General features: G+C 41.9%; 3 protein-coding genes across 10 annotated transcripts; 2 read left to right on the top strand and 1 right to left on the bottom strand.

The window, feature by feature from the left end:
• Positions 1–4,901: 4,901 nt before the first annotated feature.
• On the top strand, positions 4,902–8,301 carry LOC133897376 (uncharacterized). Of its 2 annotated transcripts, XM_062338094.1 has the most exons (5): positions 4,908–5,181; positions 5,763–5,992; positions 6,718–6,808; positions 7,809–7,875; positions 7,948–8,301. In XM_062338094.1, exons 1-5 carry the CDS (start codon positions 5,045–5,047, stop codon positions 7,999–8,001), a joined length of 579 nt encoding a protein of 192 aa, XP_062194078.1. In that variant the 5' UTR covers positions 4,908–5,044; the 3' UTR covers positions 8,002–8,301. The 2 variants fall into 2 exon arrangements, with proteins under 2 accessions (XP_062194087.1, XP_062194078.1); XM_062338103.1 differs by lacking the exon at positions 6,718–6,808 and having other exon boundaries at positions 4,902–5,181.
• Positions 8,302–9,332: 1,031 nt separating this feature from the next.
• On the top strand, positions 9,333–13,995 carry LOC133897341 (DEAD-box ATP-dependent RNA helicase 14-like). Of its 6 annotated transcripts, none has more exons than XM_062338060.1 (13): positions 9,333–9,443; positions 9,622–9,878; positions 10,018–10,095; positions 10,412–10,537; positions 10,624–10,692; positions 11,040–11,309; positions 11,515–11,865; positions 11,947–12,224; positions 12,385–12,717; positions 12,788–12,844; positions 12,905–12,961; positions 13,044–13,088; positions 13,495–13,995. In XM_062338060.1, the coding sequence occupies exons 2-13, from the start codon at positions 9,642–9,644 to the stop codon at positions 13,601–13,603; spliced, it is 2,010 nt and encodes a 669-aa protein (XP_062194044.1). In that variant the 5' UTR covers positions 9,333–9,443; positions 9,622–9,641; the 3' UTR covers positions 13,604–13,995. The 6 variants fall into 6 exon arrangements, with proteins under 6 accessions (XP_062194044.1, XP_062194061.1, XP_062194053.1 ...); XM_062338077.1 differs by having other exon boundaries at positions 9,360–9,515; positions 12,920–12,961; XM_062338069.1 differs by having other exon boundaries at positions 9,360–9,515; positions 12,917–12,961.
• A 721-nt stretch (positions 13,996–14,716) lies between these two features.
• On the bottom strand, positions 14,717–17,335 carry LOC133897326 (phosphoenolpyruvate/phosphate translocator 3, chloroplastic-like). Of its 2 annotated transcripts, XM_062338023.1 has the most exons (9): positions 16,714–17,328; positions 16,502–16,624; positions 16,259–16,411; positions 16,055–16,140; positions 15,813–15,897; positions 15,584–15,703; positions 15,412–15,480; positions 15,181–15,310; positions 14,717–15,067 (listed from the first exon to the last, which is right to left on the bottom strand). In XM_062338023.1, exons 1-9 carry the CDS (start codon positions 17,089–17,091, stop codon positions 14,997–14,999), a joined length of 1,215 nt encoding a protein of 404 aa, XP_062194007.1. In that variant the 5' UTR covers positions 17,092–17,328; the 3' UTR covers positions 14,717–14,996. The 2 variants fall into 2 exon arrangements, with proteins under 2 accessions (XP_062194007.1, XP_062194016.1); XM_062338032.1 differs by lacking the exon at positions 16,502–16,624 and having other exon boundaries at positions 16,714–17,335.
• Between the last annotated feature and the right edge of the window lie 1,440 nt (positions 17,336–18,775).

The raw sequence follows: 18,775 nt of genomic DNA, 5'->3' as shown, positions 1-18,775 counted from the left end.
TAAACATCTAGGGTTTCGAATCCGAGTGGTGATCCAGCTCCAAACCATACAATCAATCATTCGATGACTAGGTCTATGGCGTTGATGCTTACTCTCTAGGCCGTTGTCGGCTCAGCAATCACTCGCAATGCAAAGGGATATGTTTAGATGGCCATGTGGCAATGCGACATCCTTTGATCCATCAACAGGGGCACGCTAGATATAAACCGTGAAAGTGACAGCAGGTGAGGTGGCCTGGGCAGCCGGGAACGTCGTCTGACCTGTATGATTGAAGTGGTCCGAGACTGCGAGCTCACCCGGGCGGAGGGGATTTCGTCGAGCAGCTTGCAGGCAAGGCAAGCCCGGCACGTGGTGTACGCCCGAGCTGCCGAGAGGCGATCGATGTCTTCGTCAGAGACGTCGGCCGGCATGGCCCAACGCAAAGCTGACCGGAATCCACCGTCCATTGCCACCGTTCCCCCTTCTCGAAGCCGGAATTGAAGCAGTTTCTTCGATTCTTCTACTGCCGAGGAACTCGAGCGTACGTACTCGTCCGCCAGTTGGGATGGCGTGAAACGGGTTCGCGGACGGGAAGGCTGCGACTTCCGAGGCTCGCCAATCACAACAGGCAGGAGTATATAACAGGTGAAAAACCTTTTTTTTCTGAAGAATTACGAGTAAGGGTCTCTTTCGCTTCGCAGGATCGAACTGCCTGTCACCGTTTAGATGCACACAATAAAAACATAGGTATTTGAAGAGAGATAGGAATAAAGGAAAGTTTCTAAGAGGTTAGACCGTATGCTAGATTCCCTACAAAATTCCTATAAATTGAGCCATTTCGAAAGAATTTCATAGGATTCTAGGATGTCCAATCATCTTTCCAAAAGAACCGTATAGGAAAATTTCCTATATGGTTCGGATACTACAAAATTCTTACAATCATCTTTCCAAATTGCACAAGATCCTACATCCAAGGGGCTAAGGAAATTTGCCTTGTTTATAGCAAAAGACGAGGATTTAGGAGCACTTAAGTTGAGTTTAATCAACTAAGGGCATCTTCAATAACATACCTCAGCTAACTTGGGTGTCATGTCACACTTTTGCCTAAAATCTAGCTAGTAACATGCGATTAGTCTATAGTGTATTTGAAGATGCATGTATATTTTTAATACTCTATTACATATGGATCTGCATTAAATTAGGAATGAATAATATAGTTAGTTCATTGGAAGAGTTAGGTAGCACTTGGTTGGTTGAGATGTGATTGTTCTGGATGGGATAAGACTGGATGGAATGGTCCTACATAAGGTGATACAAGTATGTTTTTTATTAGATATATAAGATGATACGGAAATATGTTTGGATGGATGTATAGAATGAGACGATTTGGTATAAGATTCTGTTTGGTTGCTTGAATGGGTTGATACTGGATGGGATGTATAGGATAATAAAAATGTATAAATAAAGTATTACAAAAACCTCAATTTTTATCATTTAACCTGGGGCTAAAAATAATTTTATAAATTAACTTATCACATAAAGAAAGTATTAGTGAATTTTTTCAGACCTTTTACAATTTATTTGAGACCCTAAGAATTGTTAGAAGTTATAAATTAGTTTTTTTAGAGAATTTTAGTTTTAATTTTACACCGATTTTTGAGTGAATACAATTAAAATAAGTTGCACATGAATTATGAAATACGCACAAAAAATTATATTATTACAAAGGTTTTGTACATGTTGAATTATTTTTATTCAAATTGAATTAAAAAGAGAATATCACATAAAATGATAAAAATGCATATAAATGGAGTATTACAAAGGAGATCACTTTTTCACTAAATAACATAGGGTTAGAAATATTTTTATAAATTAGTAAATCACATGAGAAGAATATTAGTAAATTTTTTAGATTTTTTGAGACATTAAATATTGCTAGAATTTATAAAGGTTGGTCTATTTGGAGAATTTTAATTAAATATTGGCTTAGGTTTTTTTTTATCAAACCAAATAAATTGGATTGCTAGTGATCTCTTGTTTGCTAAAAAAACGTTTAGAATTTTTGGACTATTTTTTACTTCCAAAATAAATTGTGAGTACTTTTTTGCGCTTTAGCTTCCTAGCTTCTCGCTGGCTTGGCGCACGGCAGAGGCTGGATTCGGCAACTGAGTTGCCAAATTCTCTGTATTCGGCACCTCAGTTGCCGAGTACACGGAGATTTCGGCAACTGAGGTGCGGAATACAATGAACAGTGTTGTATTCGGCTCCTCAGTTACCGAAAAAGATGGGGCCAGTCCGTTTTCGGTGTTTAAGGTATCAAAATTGGGTTTTCGGATTTTGAGTACTAAATACAGATGCTAGATTTGTAAATACGCCGATCTATTATCTATTTTAGCAAATACGCTGCATATATTATCTATTTTTACATTTTTGCCCTTCTTTTATCACCTAAAATGTAGTTATTCTTATATGCCGAGCTCATCTGAATAGTTTGTGGAGGGGATTGAGGACACCGTGGGTATCGGCAAAGGCACCACCAAGATATATGCCACCATTGACCTGGATGGTCAGGAGATTGACAAGTGGCTTGATATCTGTGATGATAAGCGTGAGTCTGTTGCCGTGTTGGTGCAGCAAGATTCATGTGAAGCTTCAGTACTTTGATGTGTCCAAGGACCGCAATAAGGCAAGAGGTGTCTGAACTCTGGAGCACCAAGTATCCTGGTGTTCCGTACACCTTCTTCTCGCAGAGGCAAGGATGTAGGGTTACTCTGTACCAAGATGCTCATGCCCCTGACAACTTCATTCCCAAGATCCCGCTTGCTGATGGCAACTATGTATATGAGCCCCACAGGTGCTGGGAATATATCTTCGATGCCATATGCAAGGCTCGGCAATCGGCATTTGATTTACATCACTGGTTGATCTGTGTACACAGAAATTGCCTTGGTTAGGGACACCAATCGTCCGAAACCTGGAGGAGATGTTACCCTCGGGGAGTTGCTCAAGAGGAAGGTCAGTGAGGGTGTCCGAGTCCTTATGTTAGTGTGGGATGACATGACTTTAGTTGGCTTGCTGAAGAGGGATGGCTTGATGGCCACGCATGATGAGGAGACTGCAAATTACTTCCAAATTGTTGGATTTTATTTGAGACCTATGTAGCATGATAAAGAAACTCATTTTTTTCACCATATAATTTAGTACTATAAATATTTTTATAAATTAGTCCATCACATAAGAAAAATATTAGTGAATTTTTTTAGATTCTTGTTATTTTATTTGAGGCAGTAATAATTGTTAGAAGTTATAAAAGTAGTATTTTGGAAGAATTTTAATTTAAATTGTACATAAATTTTTTGGATTAATCCTATTAAAATGAGTTGCATGTGTATTACGGAACACGTATAAAAATTTCTAAGATTTTTTGAGAAACAAAATATTATTGTGCCCGTTAACAGTATTAGTAAACAGTGAATTTTGATATCAGAACTAACTTAAGTGTAAAAATATAGTTTTGTGAGAATAAAATTTAAAATAGTGGTGGATTTATGAAATTTATAAAAAAATTATAGTTTTGTGATTATTAGCTTAAAATTATGTTGGATTTATAAAATTTACTCTTGTTGAATTGTTGATGTGCTGCTACTAGCTGTTTGATCATGCTCATTTATGGTGACCTCCATTCTCGTTTCGTCCTAAGGTCTATTTATTTGTGCTTTTATTTCTAGTTTTTTTTATAGAAGCTAGAATTCTAAATAAACGATATTGTTGAGAATTTGTTTCTGAAGAAATCAGAAGTCTGCTATTAAGGAAATAAACTAGGAGCTCAGAAACTAGTTGAAAATAACTTTTCTAAGAAATAGTGTACTGAGAAGTTAAAAATTTAATGTAAAAGCTAACATCTAAAATCTAGATATAGCTTTTTAGAAAAACCAAAACAGATCTTTTTTAAAAAAAAACCTAAACAAACAGATTCTTAATGTTAATAGCAGTAGTAGGAGCAGAGGAAGCATGCCCAGGGCATGACTTTTTATATATTTTGAAAATAAAAAAGTTATAAAAATAAATGTCCGTTTGAAAAAATTACGGGCAATAGGTTTAATGTCGCCCTTCCAACGGGCGACATATTTAACAATAAAAAATATTGCGTCCCATTGCTTTTAAAATTTCAAAACACTATCAAAATAGTTGTGAAAATTTCTAAAAAAACTTTGGTGGTGTAGAGGATGCTATAATTTTTCTCTAATTTTTAAACTTAAACAATTACTTGTACAATGAGAAAAAAACATATTTCATACATATCATAGTTTTGTCTGAAATTTGTTTAGAGCTACTTTCTCCTTTCATAAATAGTAAACTTTTTTTTTAAAAAAATTAAAAATTAAATTTTATGTACTTTAATAAATATTTAATCAAATTATAAGAATATATAATGTATAAAAATTATATAACTAGGCTTATAATTTAAAATAATTTTAAACTATATACATTTTCTTACTATAGTTGATATATTTAATGAGAAAATCTTACTTAAAATTTAACTTTAAAGACATAGCTCAAAAAATACACATACTATTTCTGAAGGGAGTGTAGATAATAGTATTATCTACGCTACCAATATTTTTTACTATTTTTACTGTTTTTATTTTCGAAATATAAAATAAAAAAGGTCCCACAAACACACTGACACTGCTGTCGGCAGAGTGCAAGTAAAGCCATTCCCCAAAAATGAAAGAAAAAGTGCAAGTAAAGCTAGCCCAGTTGTTCTGATCCGGGACTCGGGAGGCCCACTAGCCCATGTGGAAGTGGCGAGAAGAGGAGCCGACGTGGATTGCCCGAGAGTCGAGCACGTCACGACGCGCTGTCGAAATCAATCAGATCACATCCGTCCATCATCGTCAACCCCACCACCCGTCCCCTCTCCTCCTCTTATCCAAATCACGTGCTCGACGCGTCCTCGACTCCTCGGAGGCTCGCACGCAACCCGCGATCGAGCTGCCCGAGCGAGGCGCGTCGTGAGCCAGACCGAACCAATCCGGCGAGTGGATGAGTGGGCGCGTGCGGCATGGGGACCCGCGACCGTGGCGGCGGCGGGGGATCGGCGTCGAGGGTCGGTGACGGGGACGTCGACCTGGGCGAGGGCTGGGACTGGGGCAGCATCCCGCGGCTCCTCTCCTCCGCCTGCCTCTTCCTCTGCTCCGGGTGGGTTCGCTTCCCTCCTGCTCCCCTCTGCTTTCCCCCCCTTCTGACTTCTTCGGCCCGTTCGAGTGAGAATCTATGCCGCGGCAATTCGCTTGGAGTCGTAGGCGGAGCTGCCCGTTTGCGGACGAATCGGCTGCTTCTTGCGGGTGCGCAGCTATGGATGATGGCGGATTGGCGTGTCTGGCAGAGTGTGACGCAGAAGGGGATCGCATTGATAGCGACGTGTTTTATAAGAATTGTTCTGTTGGGCATCTAGACACCGTGTTCCTCTAGGCCGACGATTAATTCTTGGTTTCCTGGTGATTAGGTAATGGGAGAAATCGAGGGATATGGTAAATTTCATTGGTGTCTTCTTTTAAGATGAGTATGTTAGTGGGCTAGTGGCATGTTACTGATCAGTGATTACCCGTTTATTTATCTGCGAGTGTTTCCCTCTGCAATTTTATCACCTAATATCGTTTGTGATCGAGCTAGTAGGTTTGGCAAGTCACTTCATTTGTTCTTCTTTCCAGATTTACCCACCTTAATTTGGTTTCGTATGCTAATTGTCTACATGATTAAACTCCTTCCAAACAGAGCAGAGGCTGTTTTGGATGCTATGATAAGGCTGCAAAGCAACTAGGTGAGCTGTCCAAGAGCTTAATCACCCAGGACCATAATCCCACCGTAGGAGACACATTTTGGAGTACAACCACCATCGAGATTGAACCAGCAGATCTCAGGGGCGTTTCTTCAATCAATATATCCAACTGGGGCCTTGATCAGCATGGAACTGGAAGCAGTCATAGCCAACCGGAACTTGTTAATAATGGTAAGTCTTTCCGAATCATGTAGACATGTAGTCAGTTTTGCTAAACAAGAGCGTTTTCACTGCATCTGCGTATTGCCCGGCCACCTTTACTAACCATGATTTTCACTACATTCTTATGTTGTGTCAAACAAAGCCGTTTATTTATATTTATATTTATAATCTTTTTTTTGGGGGGGGGGGGGGGGGGGGGAGGGCAGTACCATGCCTTGGCACAATCTCAACAATATTCATGTCAAACTATGTCAGCGTTTCAAGTACCATCTGTAACAATTGGCTGTACCAAGTTCAGTGCATTTGGTGTACCATACTACCATGTCTTAGTTGTTGTGTGGTTCTAAGAAGAAATTTGTTTGGAAGCTTTGAATCCACAGTTTCATAGTGTCATCTTTCATAACATCGGGTATACTTTGCTATTAGATTGGCCTGTAAGAAATTTCAGTAGGCAGTAAAGGCAGTGGCCTGGTGGTGAGAAGGCTGTTTGACCACTCCACCCACCTGGGTTTGAGACCTAGGACCAGCTTAGGTGCCCATCTCCTTTGGTTGATGTCAAATCTTCTGGTCATTTAAAAAAAAGAAAGGGTGAAGAAATTTGAGTAGTCAAACTGTTGCCTAATTATTATTCTTATGTTCTTTCTCGATAACAAGTGGAACTAGAGGGGAACTAGAGGAGCAATTGAGAATAACCTTAGTTGCATGGTGACCTGAAGTTCAAAATATTATTACAGGACTCGTTCTTTGGGAACAGACTAGGCAGGAGTGGACTGAAATTAGAAGTCTACGACCGAAGGTGAAGCAGATTCGCGAACCAGTATTGAGGTATGAGAGAATGAGATGTCCTATGCATCATCCCAGAAAAGTTACCTGTAAAACCTTTTGTATCAGACAAGTATATTCTATACAATACTTGTTTTGACTTTCAAGAACCATTTGTTTGCATCCTTACAGAAATAAAACTAATTTCATATTAATGATTTAGTTTATTCTTATTCACATGTTTTTGTTCTTCCAAAGTTTGAGATCATTCTGGTACCCTTGTTTTATCAAGGTGATTCCGATTGTACTGACCTTGTTGGTTTCATTTTCTCTTGGTTCTTCCAATTGTGCTCGGTTAGTGTAGTTTATCACTTTCATTCAAGTCACACTGCATATGTCGTTCTTTTGTATAGGAACCCAATGTATTTCTTTGTATACACCCTCCATTTCACAATACTTACCCACCCTCTTCAGAAGCGTCGTTCCAATATTTCCACTGTCTATCCCTACTTTAATGGTGTGGAAGAGGTTAAGAGATTGTAGAATGATATTTAGTAGGGGTATGGAGGGCTTGGACAGATACTGCTAAATGGAGGAGTATATCTATGCGAACTGAAGGCCTACAACACATTATTGCTGCACTGTCGCATTGATTTGTGGTTTTTTACTAGTAGTAAAGAAACATAACATTAGCTTCAAACAGACAAACACTAGAGGCAAGTGTAGTCGGGAAACTTCCATAAGCAATAAATAGAGTACCTATGAATCAAATTTGATGGCAGTTGTTCATATTTCAAAAAGGATGCAGAGAACCAGCTGAGATGTAAATTTGAAGCAGACATTGGATACTCATTCTTGTTCATGTACAACTTGTTTTCGTTGAAATTGATACTAGGTTTAGATTTGATCCCCCAGAATATGCTGAAACCAATAGTTTCTTATTATTTTGTTTCTGATGGTGTATTTCTTGTGTGCCATCTATTGAAGCTTCAAGGAATGCTATCATGGTGCATTACGATGGTTTATGCAATTTTGCTCACCTAAACTATATTTATCTATGCAGTTGGAATGCAGCATACGAGAGTTTGCTTGGATCCAATAAGCCATTTCCTCAAGCCATTCCTCTTCATGTAAGATCTAACGTGCTTCATTTTACCATTTAATGCAATCCATGTTCTTAAACCTAGGTCATGAAATCGCAGGAGATGGTTGATTTTCTCGTGGACATCTGGGAGCAAGAGGGGATGTATGACTAGCTCAAATGCTTTCGCAGAAATAACATAGTTCTTGGAGAAAGGAAAAAGAATGGCATAGTTGTAGGCTTGATGAGCTAATGAGGAGTTGGCCTGCCATACTTGTTTTTGTTCATGGAGGCCTGTTGTACTTGCTAAATACAGGGCTGTGGTGGTAAACTTGTAATGTTAGGAAAGGTCCAGATTTAGTCGGTTTGTTGAAAGAAGCAAGGAAGGAAGGTGTGTGTGACAGTTGTGGACATAAGTGTGATTTGTATTGATTGAGAAGAAGAAAGCATTTAACACCGGTGGCTGTTGATTCTAGATGATTGAACCTTTCTAAGGAGTAACATTCATGTCAGCGTCCAGTCGTGGAGATGCAGCTCCCTCGACTGGTCCCAATTCTGAAATGTTAAATATCGTTCGGTTCTGCCATGTGAAGTGTTTGTAACTTGTAACTTGTAAAGGCACGACATCTCTCGCCGATCAGGAAACTGGCTATGTAATGAAGAGGATGACATAGTTAGAAAACGAGAAAAATCTATGGGATGCTGCTGAGTACTCCCGTCAGTTATAAATACTTATAACTTTAATCTGAATCTAATAATTTTTTTTAAAAATTTTAACCATCAATAAATATTTAATTTTGAAACATAAAAAACCATAGGTTTAAATTTGTCTTAAAAAACTTTTATAATATTATATTTTTATTTGATATTATAATAATATTCTAATAGAGGATAATGTCAAAGTCGGACGTCGAAGACGGTAAAATATCAAAACAACAAGTATTTATGATCGAAAGTGTATTGATCAAACACAGTATTAATCAATGTGTCTTACCGGGTTTGAACACCGAAGTCTTCAGATAAAAATAAAAATCTACTTCACATTCTATTGTGATAATGACATGAGTAACTCGTGAGTGTCTACCTTATGTTTATATGATGTGGCAACCTTTGTGTCTACTTTATCTCTATATTTAATTTATGTCTATTTTGTGTCTATATGATGGGATAACCTTATATTAAGAGCTACTCATAGCAACGTGCGTATCATGTCATCATCACAAGCCGATGACGTGTGAAGTTTTTTTTTTTTTTTGAGAGAGGAGTGTGAAGCTTTCACCGGTATGCCAAGAAAGGAAAGCGCGGTGAAAAGTGGGTTGGGCCGAAACCAGTAAAAGGTCAGCCGCGTTAGGCCCGGAAGCGGTTGTATCTGTACGGGGCCCGGAAGCGGTTGTAATTTCGTCGCTGACACGCTTGGGCATACTGAGATTTGTTGGTTGACGTGTCAGCGGCGCTACGGGAGGCGCGGCCTTCTGCGCTTGGCGGGTCCCACCACCAGCTGTCGTCCCCCACTTCACATTCTCACACACGCTGGCGACTTGTCCTCGGCGCCTCCGCTTCCCCTCCTTTTAATCGGGAGACGCCGCGGAGAAGACAAGGGTTTGGTGAGGCCGCGAGGTTAGAAACCCCACCTCCTCCGCCCGCCGCCGCCGCCGCCGTCTCCCGCATTCCGCCGCGTCGATCGCTGCGGTTCGGCCGCGCTGCCCTCCTCGGCCAGATCCCTTTTGTTCTCCCGCGCGCGCATTGCATCTCGTCTCGCGTTGTTTTTGATCTGATTCGTGGTGTGGTGTGGTAGGGTTGGGAAGGGGGTAGGGCATGGAGTCGTCGGCGCCGTCCAAGGGCCCGCGCTACGCGCCGCCGGATCCGACGCTGCCCAAGCCGTGGAGGGCGCTCATCGACGGCAACACCGGCTACCTCTACTTCTGGAATACGGAGACCAAGGTCGTCCAGTACGAGCGCCCAGCCGCGGCCGCGCCCCCCTCCTCGTCCTCCTTCGCGCAGCCTCCCAACCCCTACCCCGTGGAGAGGGCGAGGACCAGCGGACCTTCCGAGGTAATAATACTCTCTTTTTCCCATTCTTCCCGCCTATGCACAATGTACTAGCTTCCTACGAGGTTGAGGTTTGCAAAATGGTCTTTTTAAGATAATAAATGTTTGCGAGATTGTCACAATAGTCTCTGGTTGGTGTCAGTCGCGCTCGGAAGCTGGGGTGAGCTACTCGCGCAATGCACCTCCCGCTGATGACAGGGCCCTGAATGATCAGTCGCAGGTGCACTATTTTTTCTTCATTTCCCTATCAATCGCATGTTGCCTATTAATGACCGTTTCTTGGTTAACCACTAATGTGCCAAGAGGTGCCTATTTTTCAGCGGCTCGCTGAAGCTGCATGTTGAATGTACCTAGGTACTAGCTTTACACGTGGAAGTGGAACACACTATGTGTTTACATTGTGTCGATTTTCCATAAATATAAAAAGATTACGATAATACTGTAGTAGTAATAGTGCCGCAAAGAGCCAAAATACTGTCTTCAAAAGCGCATGATCCATTTTTGTTTCCACTCGTAACATGCTATCCTTTTTCCAGGCACGCTCTGCAGCTGGAGTGAACCTTGTGCAAAATGCACCGCCCACTTATCAAGTTTCACAGGCAGCCAATGGAAACCTCATCTCACCAGAAGCATATCGTACCAAGCATGAGATTACTATTGTCGTATGTGTTCAACTATTTTATATCCCGCTATGACTCCAGGTTTTTAGACGTATATTGCTTAGTTTTTCCATTCCCTTTATTATCAGGGAAATGAGGCTCCAGCGCCGTTCATGACATTTCAGTCTACAGGCTTCCCTTCAGAGATTCTAAGGGAGGTAGGTGCTCGCAATGCACGCAATACCAATGTGCTTCCTTGTGTGCCTCTCTGAAGGAGCTAGATGGTCGTCTTGCATTCATTCCACCTGTTCCAGCAGGCTCTTCAAGTCAACAATTCAAGTCGGGATTTGACCTGTTTGTTGTCTTGTCCAGCCTTCTGTGGTTTGAAAGAACTCCTTTTTATTTTGTTTCCGACCTGCAGCTGCAAGATATTTGGCTTTGGCTATAGCTAAAAAAATTATATGTCATAATTATCCTCGTCTCTTTTGCCATATAATAGTTTTAGGCCTATGTATTTACACAGCAATAGTATTCATATCTTTGCAATGGATCTGTAATTTTACAGGTTCAGCAAGCAGGATTCTCTGCACCAACTCCTATCCAAGCTCAGTCATGGCCGATTGCTATTAAGGGTCGTGATATTGTAGCTGTGGCAAAGACAGGTTCTGGAAAAACACTGGGTTATCTCCTTCCAGGGTTTCTTCTTCTGAAGCGCCTACAGCATAATTCAAGGGAAGGCCCTACAGTATTAGTTTTGTCTCCAACAAGGGAATTGGCAACACAAATTCAAGATGAGGCAATCAAATTTGGCAGATCTTCAAGAATATCATCTGTTGTATGTTGCTTTATCTTCTCCTATATCTCTTATTTTCAGTGTACTAGTTTCAGCCTAGATCTAGAATCTGTATCCTACTATTAAAGGACTTATGTAGAACCTCTTAACCATATTGCTAAATTCTAATGGATTCATATGTAGGTTCTATTTAGTATTATATAATTTTTTCATTGGATATTATCTAATCCTAACTCATTATTTGAAGTGCTTGTATGGAGGTGCTCCAAAAGGCCCTCAGCTAAGAGATTTAGAACGTGGTGCTGATGTTGTTGTTGCAACTCCTGGAAGATTGAATGACATTTTAGAAATGAATAGAGTGAGCCTGCGTCAAGTATCATATCTTGTTCTTGATGAAGCTGACCGTATGCTTGATATGGGATTTGAGCCACAAATAAGAAAAATTGTGAAACAAGTACCACATAGACGGCAAACTCTTATGTTCACTGCCACTTGGCCAAAAGAGGTTAGAAAAATAGCCTCAGATTTACTGTCAAACCCTGTTCAAGTAAACATTGGGAACACTGATCAGCTGGTTGCAAATAAGTCTATCACTCAGGTAAGCAAAATGTTGTTTTCTTTTTGTTGACTGGGTAACACTTGGTTGCAGCATTTTGAAGTGGTTTGTTACACATTGCAGTATGTGGAAGTTATCCCACATTCAGAGAAATCAAGACGACTTGATCAAATCTTGCGTTCACAAGAGCATGGGTCCAAAATCATTATATTTTGCTCCACAAAGAGGATGTGTGATCAGCTGGCACGGAATCTATCACGGCAGTACGGGACTGCTGCTATTCATGGTGATAAATCGCAGTCTGAGAGGGATTCCGTGTTGAGTGAATTTCGAAGCGGCAGGTGCCCAGTTCTTGTAGCCACTGATGTTGCTGCTCGAGGCTTAGACATAAAGGATATCAGGTTGGGCATTTATCTTTGCCGCTTCCAAAATTTTGAAAGCTTGACTTTCTAATCAATTGTGAAGAAAAGTATAATGGTGATGGTGAAGCTGATAAAAAAAACGATGACTGACTTTTGAACTGTAGCTCACTGACAATTCTTCCAAAATCTCTTATAACAGAATCGTGGTTAACTATGATTTTCCTTCGGGCGTGGAGGACTATGTCCATAGAATTGGGAGAACAGGTAGGGCTGGTGCAACAGGCTCTGCCTATACATTCTTCGGTGACCAGGATTCAAAGTATGCTTCAGATCTTGTAAAGATTTTGGAGGGTGCAAACCAGTCTGTTCCGCCACAATTAAAAGATATGGCTCTTCGTGGAGGGTATGGTGGAAGGTCACGTCGCTGGGCATCTTCTGATGACTCTTATGGTGGTCAGGGATATGTTTCGGGTTATTCTAAAAGATCAACTGATAGCAGTCAGCCTGGGGGTGGTTCAAGCTTTCACTCGAGGTGTGTATCAGTTTCTATCTGAGAGTTGCTTTTTATCTTAGCACCAACCTGACTAGTCATCAATGTGCAGCTCCCATAACAGCACCAGTGGCAATCTGTTTGGTGATACTCCGAGGTTTCATTCCAGGTACGGTAACGATCTCCATTCTATGTTGCCTTTCATACCTGATGAACCGTCATTTAACAGCTTTGGTAACAGCAGCCACAACAATCAGACTGGTGACAATCTGAGCTTTCCTCCCAGGTGAGTGAAATATTTCCATCTGGGAACTTGTTTGTAGCTTATGTATACCTGATGAATAATTAATTGTCATCTTTCCTAGCAGCTCCAGCAACAATCAATCCGGTGACAATCTCAGCTTTCATGAAAGGTAGTTTTAGTCTCTGATAGAATATGCTTTTACCGTATGCCTGAAGCACACTTGACATAGGCACACGTTTAGCACCTTTGGAGTTCCCCTGCTCATACATACTATGTCATTTGAATTCTTACAATAAAATAATCTACAGAATCTCTAAATTAATTATGATGTTATCATTTAAGAACCTGTTGTGCTAACATTGCCATGTTTAAGTACTGAGCTAATGCCACTATTAAACCAAACACCCTATTAAAGTTTTAACATGAAGCGGACAATAAATTGGTGCGTCTTTTGGTCTGTGCCTTTTTTCTAACAACAGTTAGTACTTTTCTAAGTTGCTTATTTTGTGGGGGGATGTGATTGCATCCACAAAGGATATATCTTTATTGACTGTAATTCTCCATTCGATTGGCAGGTTCTATGGATCAGGTGGTGGTAGGAATCAAAGCAGCACAAACAATGACGGTTTCCGTGCTAGGAGCAGGAGTCCTCCAAGCAAGGCTCTGGGAGTTTCCAACTGGTGATTGCATCTGCTAGGTGCAACCCAGTTTCATGATGGTGACAAAACAAAATAGATGAAGCTGGTTTCTAACCAATTTATATTATCTTTTATGCCTGCCCAAATCAAAGGATGTCCTGGAACTTCACTAACCTAGGATATGAGTGTCGGTCTTCTGGTATGCTTGCTGACTTGACGCCTGGGAGGCGTCTGATACTTTATGCCGGTGTTAGTCGTTTGTAAAACTGTGAAGCTTGACTTCCTTGCAAGCATACCTTCTAGTGTTATAAGGAAACGAACCGCTTGAGGCATGCATTTTGGACGAAACCATGGACAAATTATCCACCTTTTTTAATCTTATGTAGAACCTATGTCGACGATTGTTGTAAATGCTCTCGGCATGGTTTCTATATCGAACTGAATGCCTCAGTTTTTACATGTGCTGAATGGTCCTGCTGCCCATGTGTGCCTCTTCCCCCGGCTAGTTGTCTCAACAAGAACAGCTTGGTCGGGAATCAGATTAAGTTCTTGTATATTATTGCTTCCACCTTGCTGCTATGGAAGCACTTGACCACGCAATGATGCACATTCCTGTGGCTTGCGGTAGTCTGGTGGGGTTTTCGGCTAAACATCATGCATGTCCCATGAAATTCGAGAATGTATTTCCTGTGGCGCAACTAGAGTGGGCCAGTGTTACCTGGACATTTATATTTAATTTTTTTAATTGGATATTTCAAATTTAAGTCGAATTTCGATATATGTGTTGAATTTTAAGTTGTATTTTACGTGTCTAATTTTATTTTGAATCGTACATTCAAATTCAAATTGGATTTCGTTACTCGTGTTTGTGTCTAGTGTTGGATAATTATTTCTTCGTCATGTATCGTATCATATATATTTTTTTCTTAGAGTTGGAGTTAGAATTAGAGTGGATAGTACTATAAGCTTTCGGTTAGTTAGATAGATGAATTTTTTTACTTCATTTGTATCTCAATATAACCTATTTAATGCAATCAAAATGAATATATAGTGACAACCTAAAAATAAAAATAATACATTCAACATTATCTATCTACAGATGTGTGATAATCTACTTATATTATTATATTCTTAAGTGAAATCATAATAGACTTTCTCGTAACATCTAATATTTAAATATTTCAAATAAGTATCCATCATCCTGTATCATATTTTATTTTTTTCTCGAATTCATAATCAGACACATATAGTGTTAGATATCTATTGTTACATACATATTTACTTTGCAAGCCTTCGGTCGGAAGAGTGGGAGGGAAATATCGGTCACATTTTCACCCCTACTCATCGATATATGTTTCTCCATCTAATCCGTATACCTCAACGTGTATACAAGAAAAAAAATTTAGGAGGCACTGCTACTGTAATGCTTGTCATCATCCTCATGCATCCTTTGGCTTTGTTCTCTTCAACCTAGAGTACAGAAAAACTCCCCCTAGTGCAGCACCAGTTCCTTCAGGAAGAACAAAAAAGTAGCAAAAAGAAAAGATGAATAAGTTAACAGAATAATAGTCAGAGCTTGAGGCGGTAGCTGTTCCGAATGACTGGTGCATTGACCAAAGTTACCTAGTGCGTTTATGGGTGAGATCGGGGTTCTGAAGAACAGAACGGACGAGACGATCACCACCACACGCTTGACGCAGTTGGCGACAGAGTGGGTCACGGGTGACACCCTCGCCAAGATCATGTACGAGATCTGCCATTGCAAGGGAAGATCACTCATGAAACGCAATCGTTCTGGAGCCATAGAGAAGGTGAAGGTGCATTGGGGTATTATGAGTACGGCTATCTCCTCACCTTTTGATAGCCATGGAAGCAGAAACCAGCAAGTGCTGCTCTCACGACGAGTTCCTGGAGGTTGAGGCCCTAAATGTCGAAACAAGATTCTGATAAGTTCATAGTTTGGGAGTGATGACACGGGTGGTTTAACATTCAGGTATCTGTTTGTCTGAATTTTCAAAACGCTCACAGTGCTCTGGAGGTACCCAGGGGTGAACTTGACGCCCTCTGCGAACAGCATCAGGGGGCAAGAAAGCAGAAAGGACAGCACAGTGATCACTGAGAAGAGGTTTATGTCATCTAAAGCTTCCTGCATCACAAGACATTTTTACTGTTAAATCTTCGAAAATGATTTTTTATTGTTCAGAATCACCGCTTAAAAAAGAAGCAAAAGATACTGCATGGGGAAGAAAAACCACCTCGTCACCGCCCAGAAGTTTCTTGCTGAGGACATTTCTCGACTGGTTGGCCAGATTGGATGCCATGGCACTCCAGAACCCAACCCTGCTTCCAAACAATTAGCGTGTCAAGATTCCTCCAATCATTGAATTCCAACAACAAAATGGCAAAGAATCATTTTGGTGGATCAAATAGTCACCAGTATCCAATTTGTTTGCTCAGAAGAAAAAAAAAAGATTCTGCGGTAGCAGACCCCACTGACCAGTTGAAAGAAACTTCGGTCAAAGACGCCAAGGCGACGCCGCCAACGATCGGCACGAGAGAGCCCAGCACCGGCAGCGAAGGCGTCTGCAGACGAAACAGCAAACGAAATGAGCACAATTCGAATTTGGTTTCTTCTGATTTCACGGTGGAAATCGACTGAATCTGCAAGGACTCATCATGCTGGTATGTGTAGGTAGTGAACCTCGCCGAGGAACAAGGCGGAGAGGAGGGCGGTGAAGAAGGGCTCGGAGGCCTTGACGGTGTGCGTGAAGGAGACGGCGACCTTGCCCAGGCTCATGTTGGTGAACACCGTGCCCAGCATGTGCCCCACGGCCAGCGGCGCAATCTTGCCCAACTGCAGCGACAAAAATTCCAATTTTGGGGGGCAAGTTAGGAACCAGCAATAAAAAAGTTGCAATTTTTTCGGGCGCAAGAATGGCCTCACCTGTGCAGTGGAGAGTTTGGGCACGGGATGGAGTCTGGTAGCCCACATGAGGAAGATGAGCAGGGAGCCGAATGCGAGCTGGAAGGCGGTAATGGTGTACGGGAACGGAAGCACCTCGAGAACCTGCAACGGCGAAGCGGATTGATCAAGGAACAGGGAAAGGGCCGCATGGAGATGGAGAACAGAAGAGGGAAACGGGAGAAATGGCGGACCTGCTTGTTGTAGATGTTGAAGTAGATGTTGAGGAGGTACCAGGCGACGATCATGGCGCCCAGCTGCACCGTCTCCGCAACGCCGCTGGCGCCCTCTTTCCACCCTGCAGCGGTCACCTCGTCCGCCGGCACGGGCGCAGCCGCAGAGGCCGCCACCGCAGCCGTGACCGCCCTGCTCTTGTCCGGCAGCAGTGACAGAGGCCTGAGCTGGCAGCCGCCGCGAATGCGGAGGAGCGGCAGCGCAGCGGCGGCAGCGCCGCCTCGGGGACCGGAGGACGAGGAAACGGCGGCGACGGCATGGCGCGAGGCGGAGGCGCGGCCGCGTGTGGCCCAACGGGCTCTGGAGAGGGCGGGAGTCGTGGCCGCCGCACCCTGCATCTTTTGTCGGGTCCTCGCGATTGGTTTGGCGCCCACACTTAAAATAGTACTCCACTCCGTAGTACCCAAGGGGGGTGGTGCCGGGTGAATCTTCCCGGGATCCCGTACTTGTTCGTCCCCCTCCGGCTTTACGTTGCAGTGAGCCAATGGGATGCGAGATTGGCAGATCTGCAGGGGGAGTGCACAAGTGAGACTTGGATGGATGCCCTCTTCTTCTTCCCGTCCTCCCCTGCCTCCTCCGTGTCAATGTCGTCGGCGTCTTGACCTTGTTGGATCGGGCATCATAATGGCTATCGGCGTCACGTGTTCTAATCAAGAAAAAAATGGCGTCACTGGTGAGGCGAGCTTGCGCGTGAACTCTTGGGCTGTGCTAAAATGGAACAAGAAAAGAGTCAAGATCAGGCACGTTACAGTGCTCGGAAAATCAAGTACTGAAAGAGTTGCAAACCAAAGCTAGATATCCGCAAGGTAAACGCCATTACCTTGCATCCGACTCAGTCATGTACGAATTCTTTTATGCGCGTGTGGGCCGGTGAGCAACGCAAAAAATAGTACTATGATCAGTTGCGAACGCAGGATCAGGGTTCCCAAATTCAGCGGAAATCGGTCGAAAACCGTGAAATTCGTTTAATTTGGTGCGGTCCGGTTTTGTAATGCGATCAAAATTTGTATTTAAATTTAAAAAATTCAAATCAGGTTAAAAAATCTATAAAAAAAACTAGAGATAATTCTAAGACTATTTGTAATTTTTTTAAAAAAAATGTCTTTTATATCAGGAAATATGTGCTCGTATATTGATAGGTTAAAAAAATGAAATAAGCAAAAAGTTCGAAACAGTATGAATGCACAGTGCAAATGGCCTATTTCGAACCAGTTGGATGGGGTGAGTGATAAAGTTTGTATTAAATCTTGTTTATCATTTCCCTGATCATTAAAAATAATCAACGTCATGTTAGACATGATTAAGTTTCTATTTAGGGTTAAGCTTTTGTGTTAAGCATAATTTAATCTAGGAAAATAAGTAGATGCTTAACATTAATCTAAATTAAGAAAATCTTGAGGCGTTAAAACTCATGTCATGATGCATTGCATCTCCACATTGTCATGCAATGTGGAGCATCCATCATTGCATGTCATCCGTGCTCATCATTACATGCGTTCTTCAGTAGTGAATGAAGAATCGGAGCGTGGCGCGAGTGTGATCAAGGTTGACACCGAGGCACACCACTTCTGCGAGTTCTGTTCGGGAAGTATCAGACAAATCTCGGAGCAGCAAGGTAAGTATCTAAGCATGCTGCACCCTTTGTTCAAATTAAATGAAGTCTAAAATTGATAAATTATGCTTTATGTATGTTTGCATGTGTTGAGTCCAGTGTCGGGCTGATATAGGTAGAAACTATGTTGATGCATTATCTCTATCTTGAGTTATTGATGAATCCTTATCCTTATAGCCTTGAGGATATAGTTGGTGTCTAGCTTCAAGGTTTATTCGAAATGCTTAGCAATGCATAGGTCCTCGGTAGAAGTCGAGCGACGGTGTTGCCGTTGTTTGCGAGCTTAGGGCTCAATCACTGTTTATAGATACAAAGATGAGGTTGAGATGAATGGTTGAGGTGTGAGATTGAGACGAGATGTGGGCGGTGCTAGGGGTATCTTCTGCCCAGGAGGAGTCCTCTGCGTAGTT

Source organism: Phragmites australis, chromosome 2 (genome assembly GCF_958298935.1).
Source record: "Phragmites australis chromosome 2, lpPhrAust1.1, whole genome shotgun sequence".
NCBI classification, from domain to species: domain Eukaryota; kingdom Viridiplantae; phylum Streptophyta; class Magnoliopsida; order Poales; family Poaceae; genus Phragmites; species Phragmites australis.
Note: the sequence above shows the minus strand (reverse complement) of the source record. Positions and strands in the feature narration are given on the sequence as shown.

Excerpts from the sequence above, each read along its gene's own strand:
- LOC133897376 (XM_062338094.1), top strand. The coding sequence starts at position 5,045 with ATGGGGACCCGCGACCGTGGCGGCGGCGGGGGATCGGCGTCGAGGGTC. Across the intron at positions 5,182-5,762 it reads TGCCTCTTCCTCTGCTCCGG|AGGCTGTTTTGGATGCTATG; the intron begins GTGGGTTCGCTT and ends CAAACAGAGCAG. Across the intron at positions 6,809-7,808 it reads ATTCGCGAACCAGTATTGAG|TTGGAATGCAGCATACGAGA; the intron begins GTATGAGAGAAT and ends TTATCTATGCAG.
- LOC133897341 (XM_062338060.1), top strand. The coding sequence starts at position 9,642 with ATGGAGTCGTCGGCGCCGTCCAAGGGCCCGCGCTACGCGCCGCCGGAT. Across the intron at positions 12,718-12,787 it reads GGTTCAAGCTTTCACTCGAG|CTCCCATAACAGCACCAGTG; the intron begins GTGTGTATCAGT and ends ATCAATGTGCAG. Across the intron at positions 12,962-13,043 it reads AATCTGAGCTTTCCTCCCAG|CTCCAGCAACAATCAATCCG; the intron begins GTGAGTGAAATA and ends CTTTCCTAGCAG.
- LOC133897326 (XM_062338023.1), bottom strand. The coding sequence starts at position 17,091 with ATGCAGGGTGCGGCGGCCACGACTCCCGCCCTCTCCAGAGCCCGTTGG. Across the intron at positions 16,625-16,713 it reads TCAACATCTACAACAAGCAG|GTTCTCGAGGTGCTTCCGTT; the intron begins GTCCGCCATTTC and ends TCGCCGTTGCAG. Across the intron at positions 15,068-15,180 it reads CTCACCCATAAACGCACTAG|GAACTGGTGCTGCACTAGGG; the intron begins GTAACTTTGGTC and ends TTCTTCCTGAAG.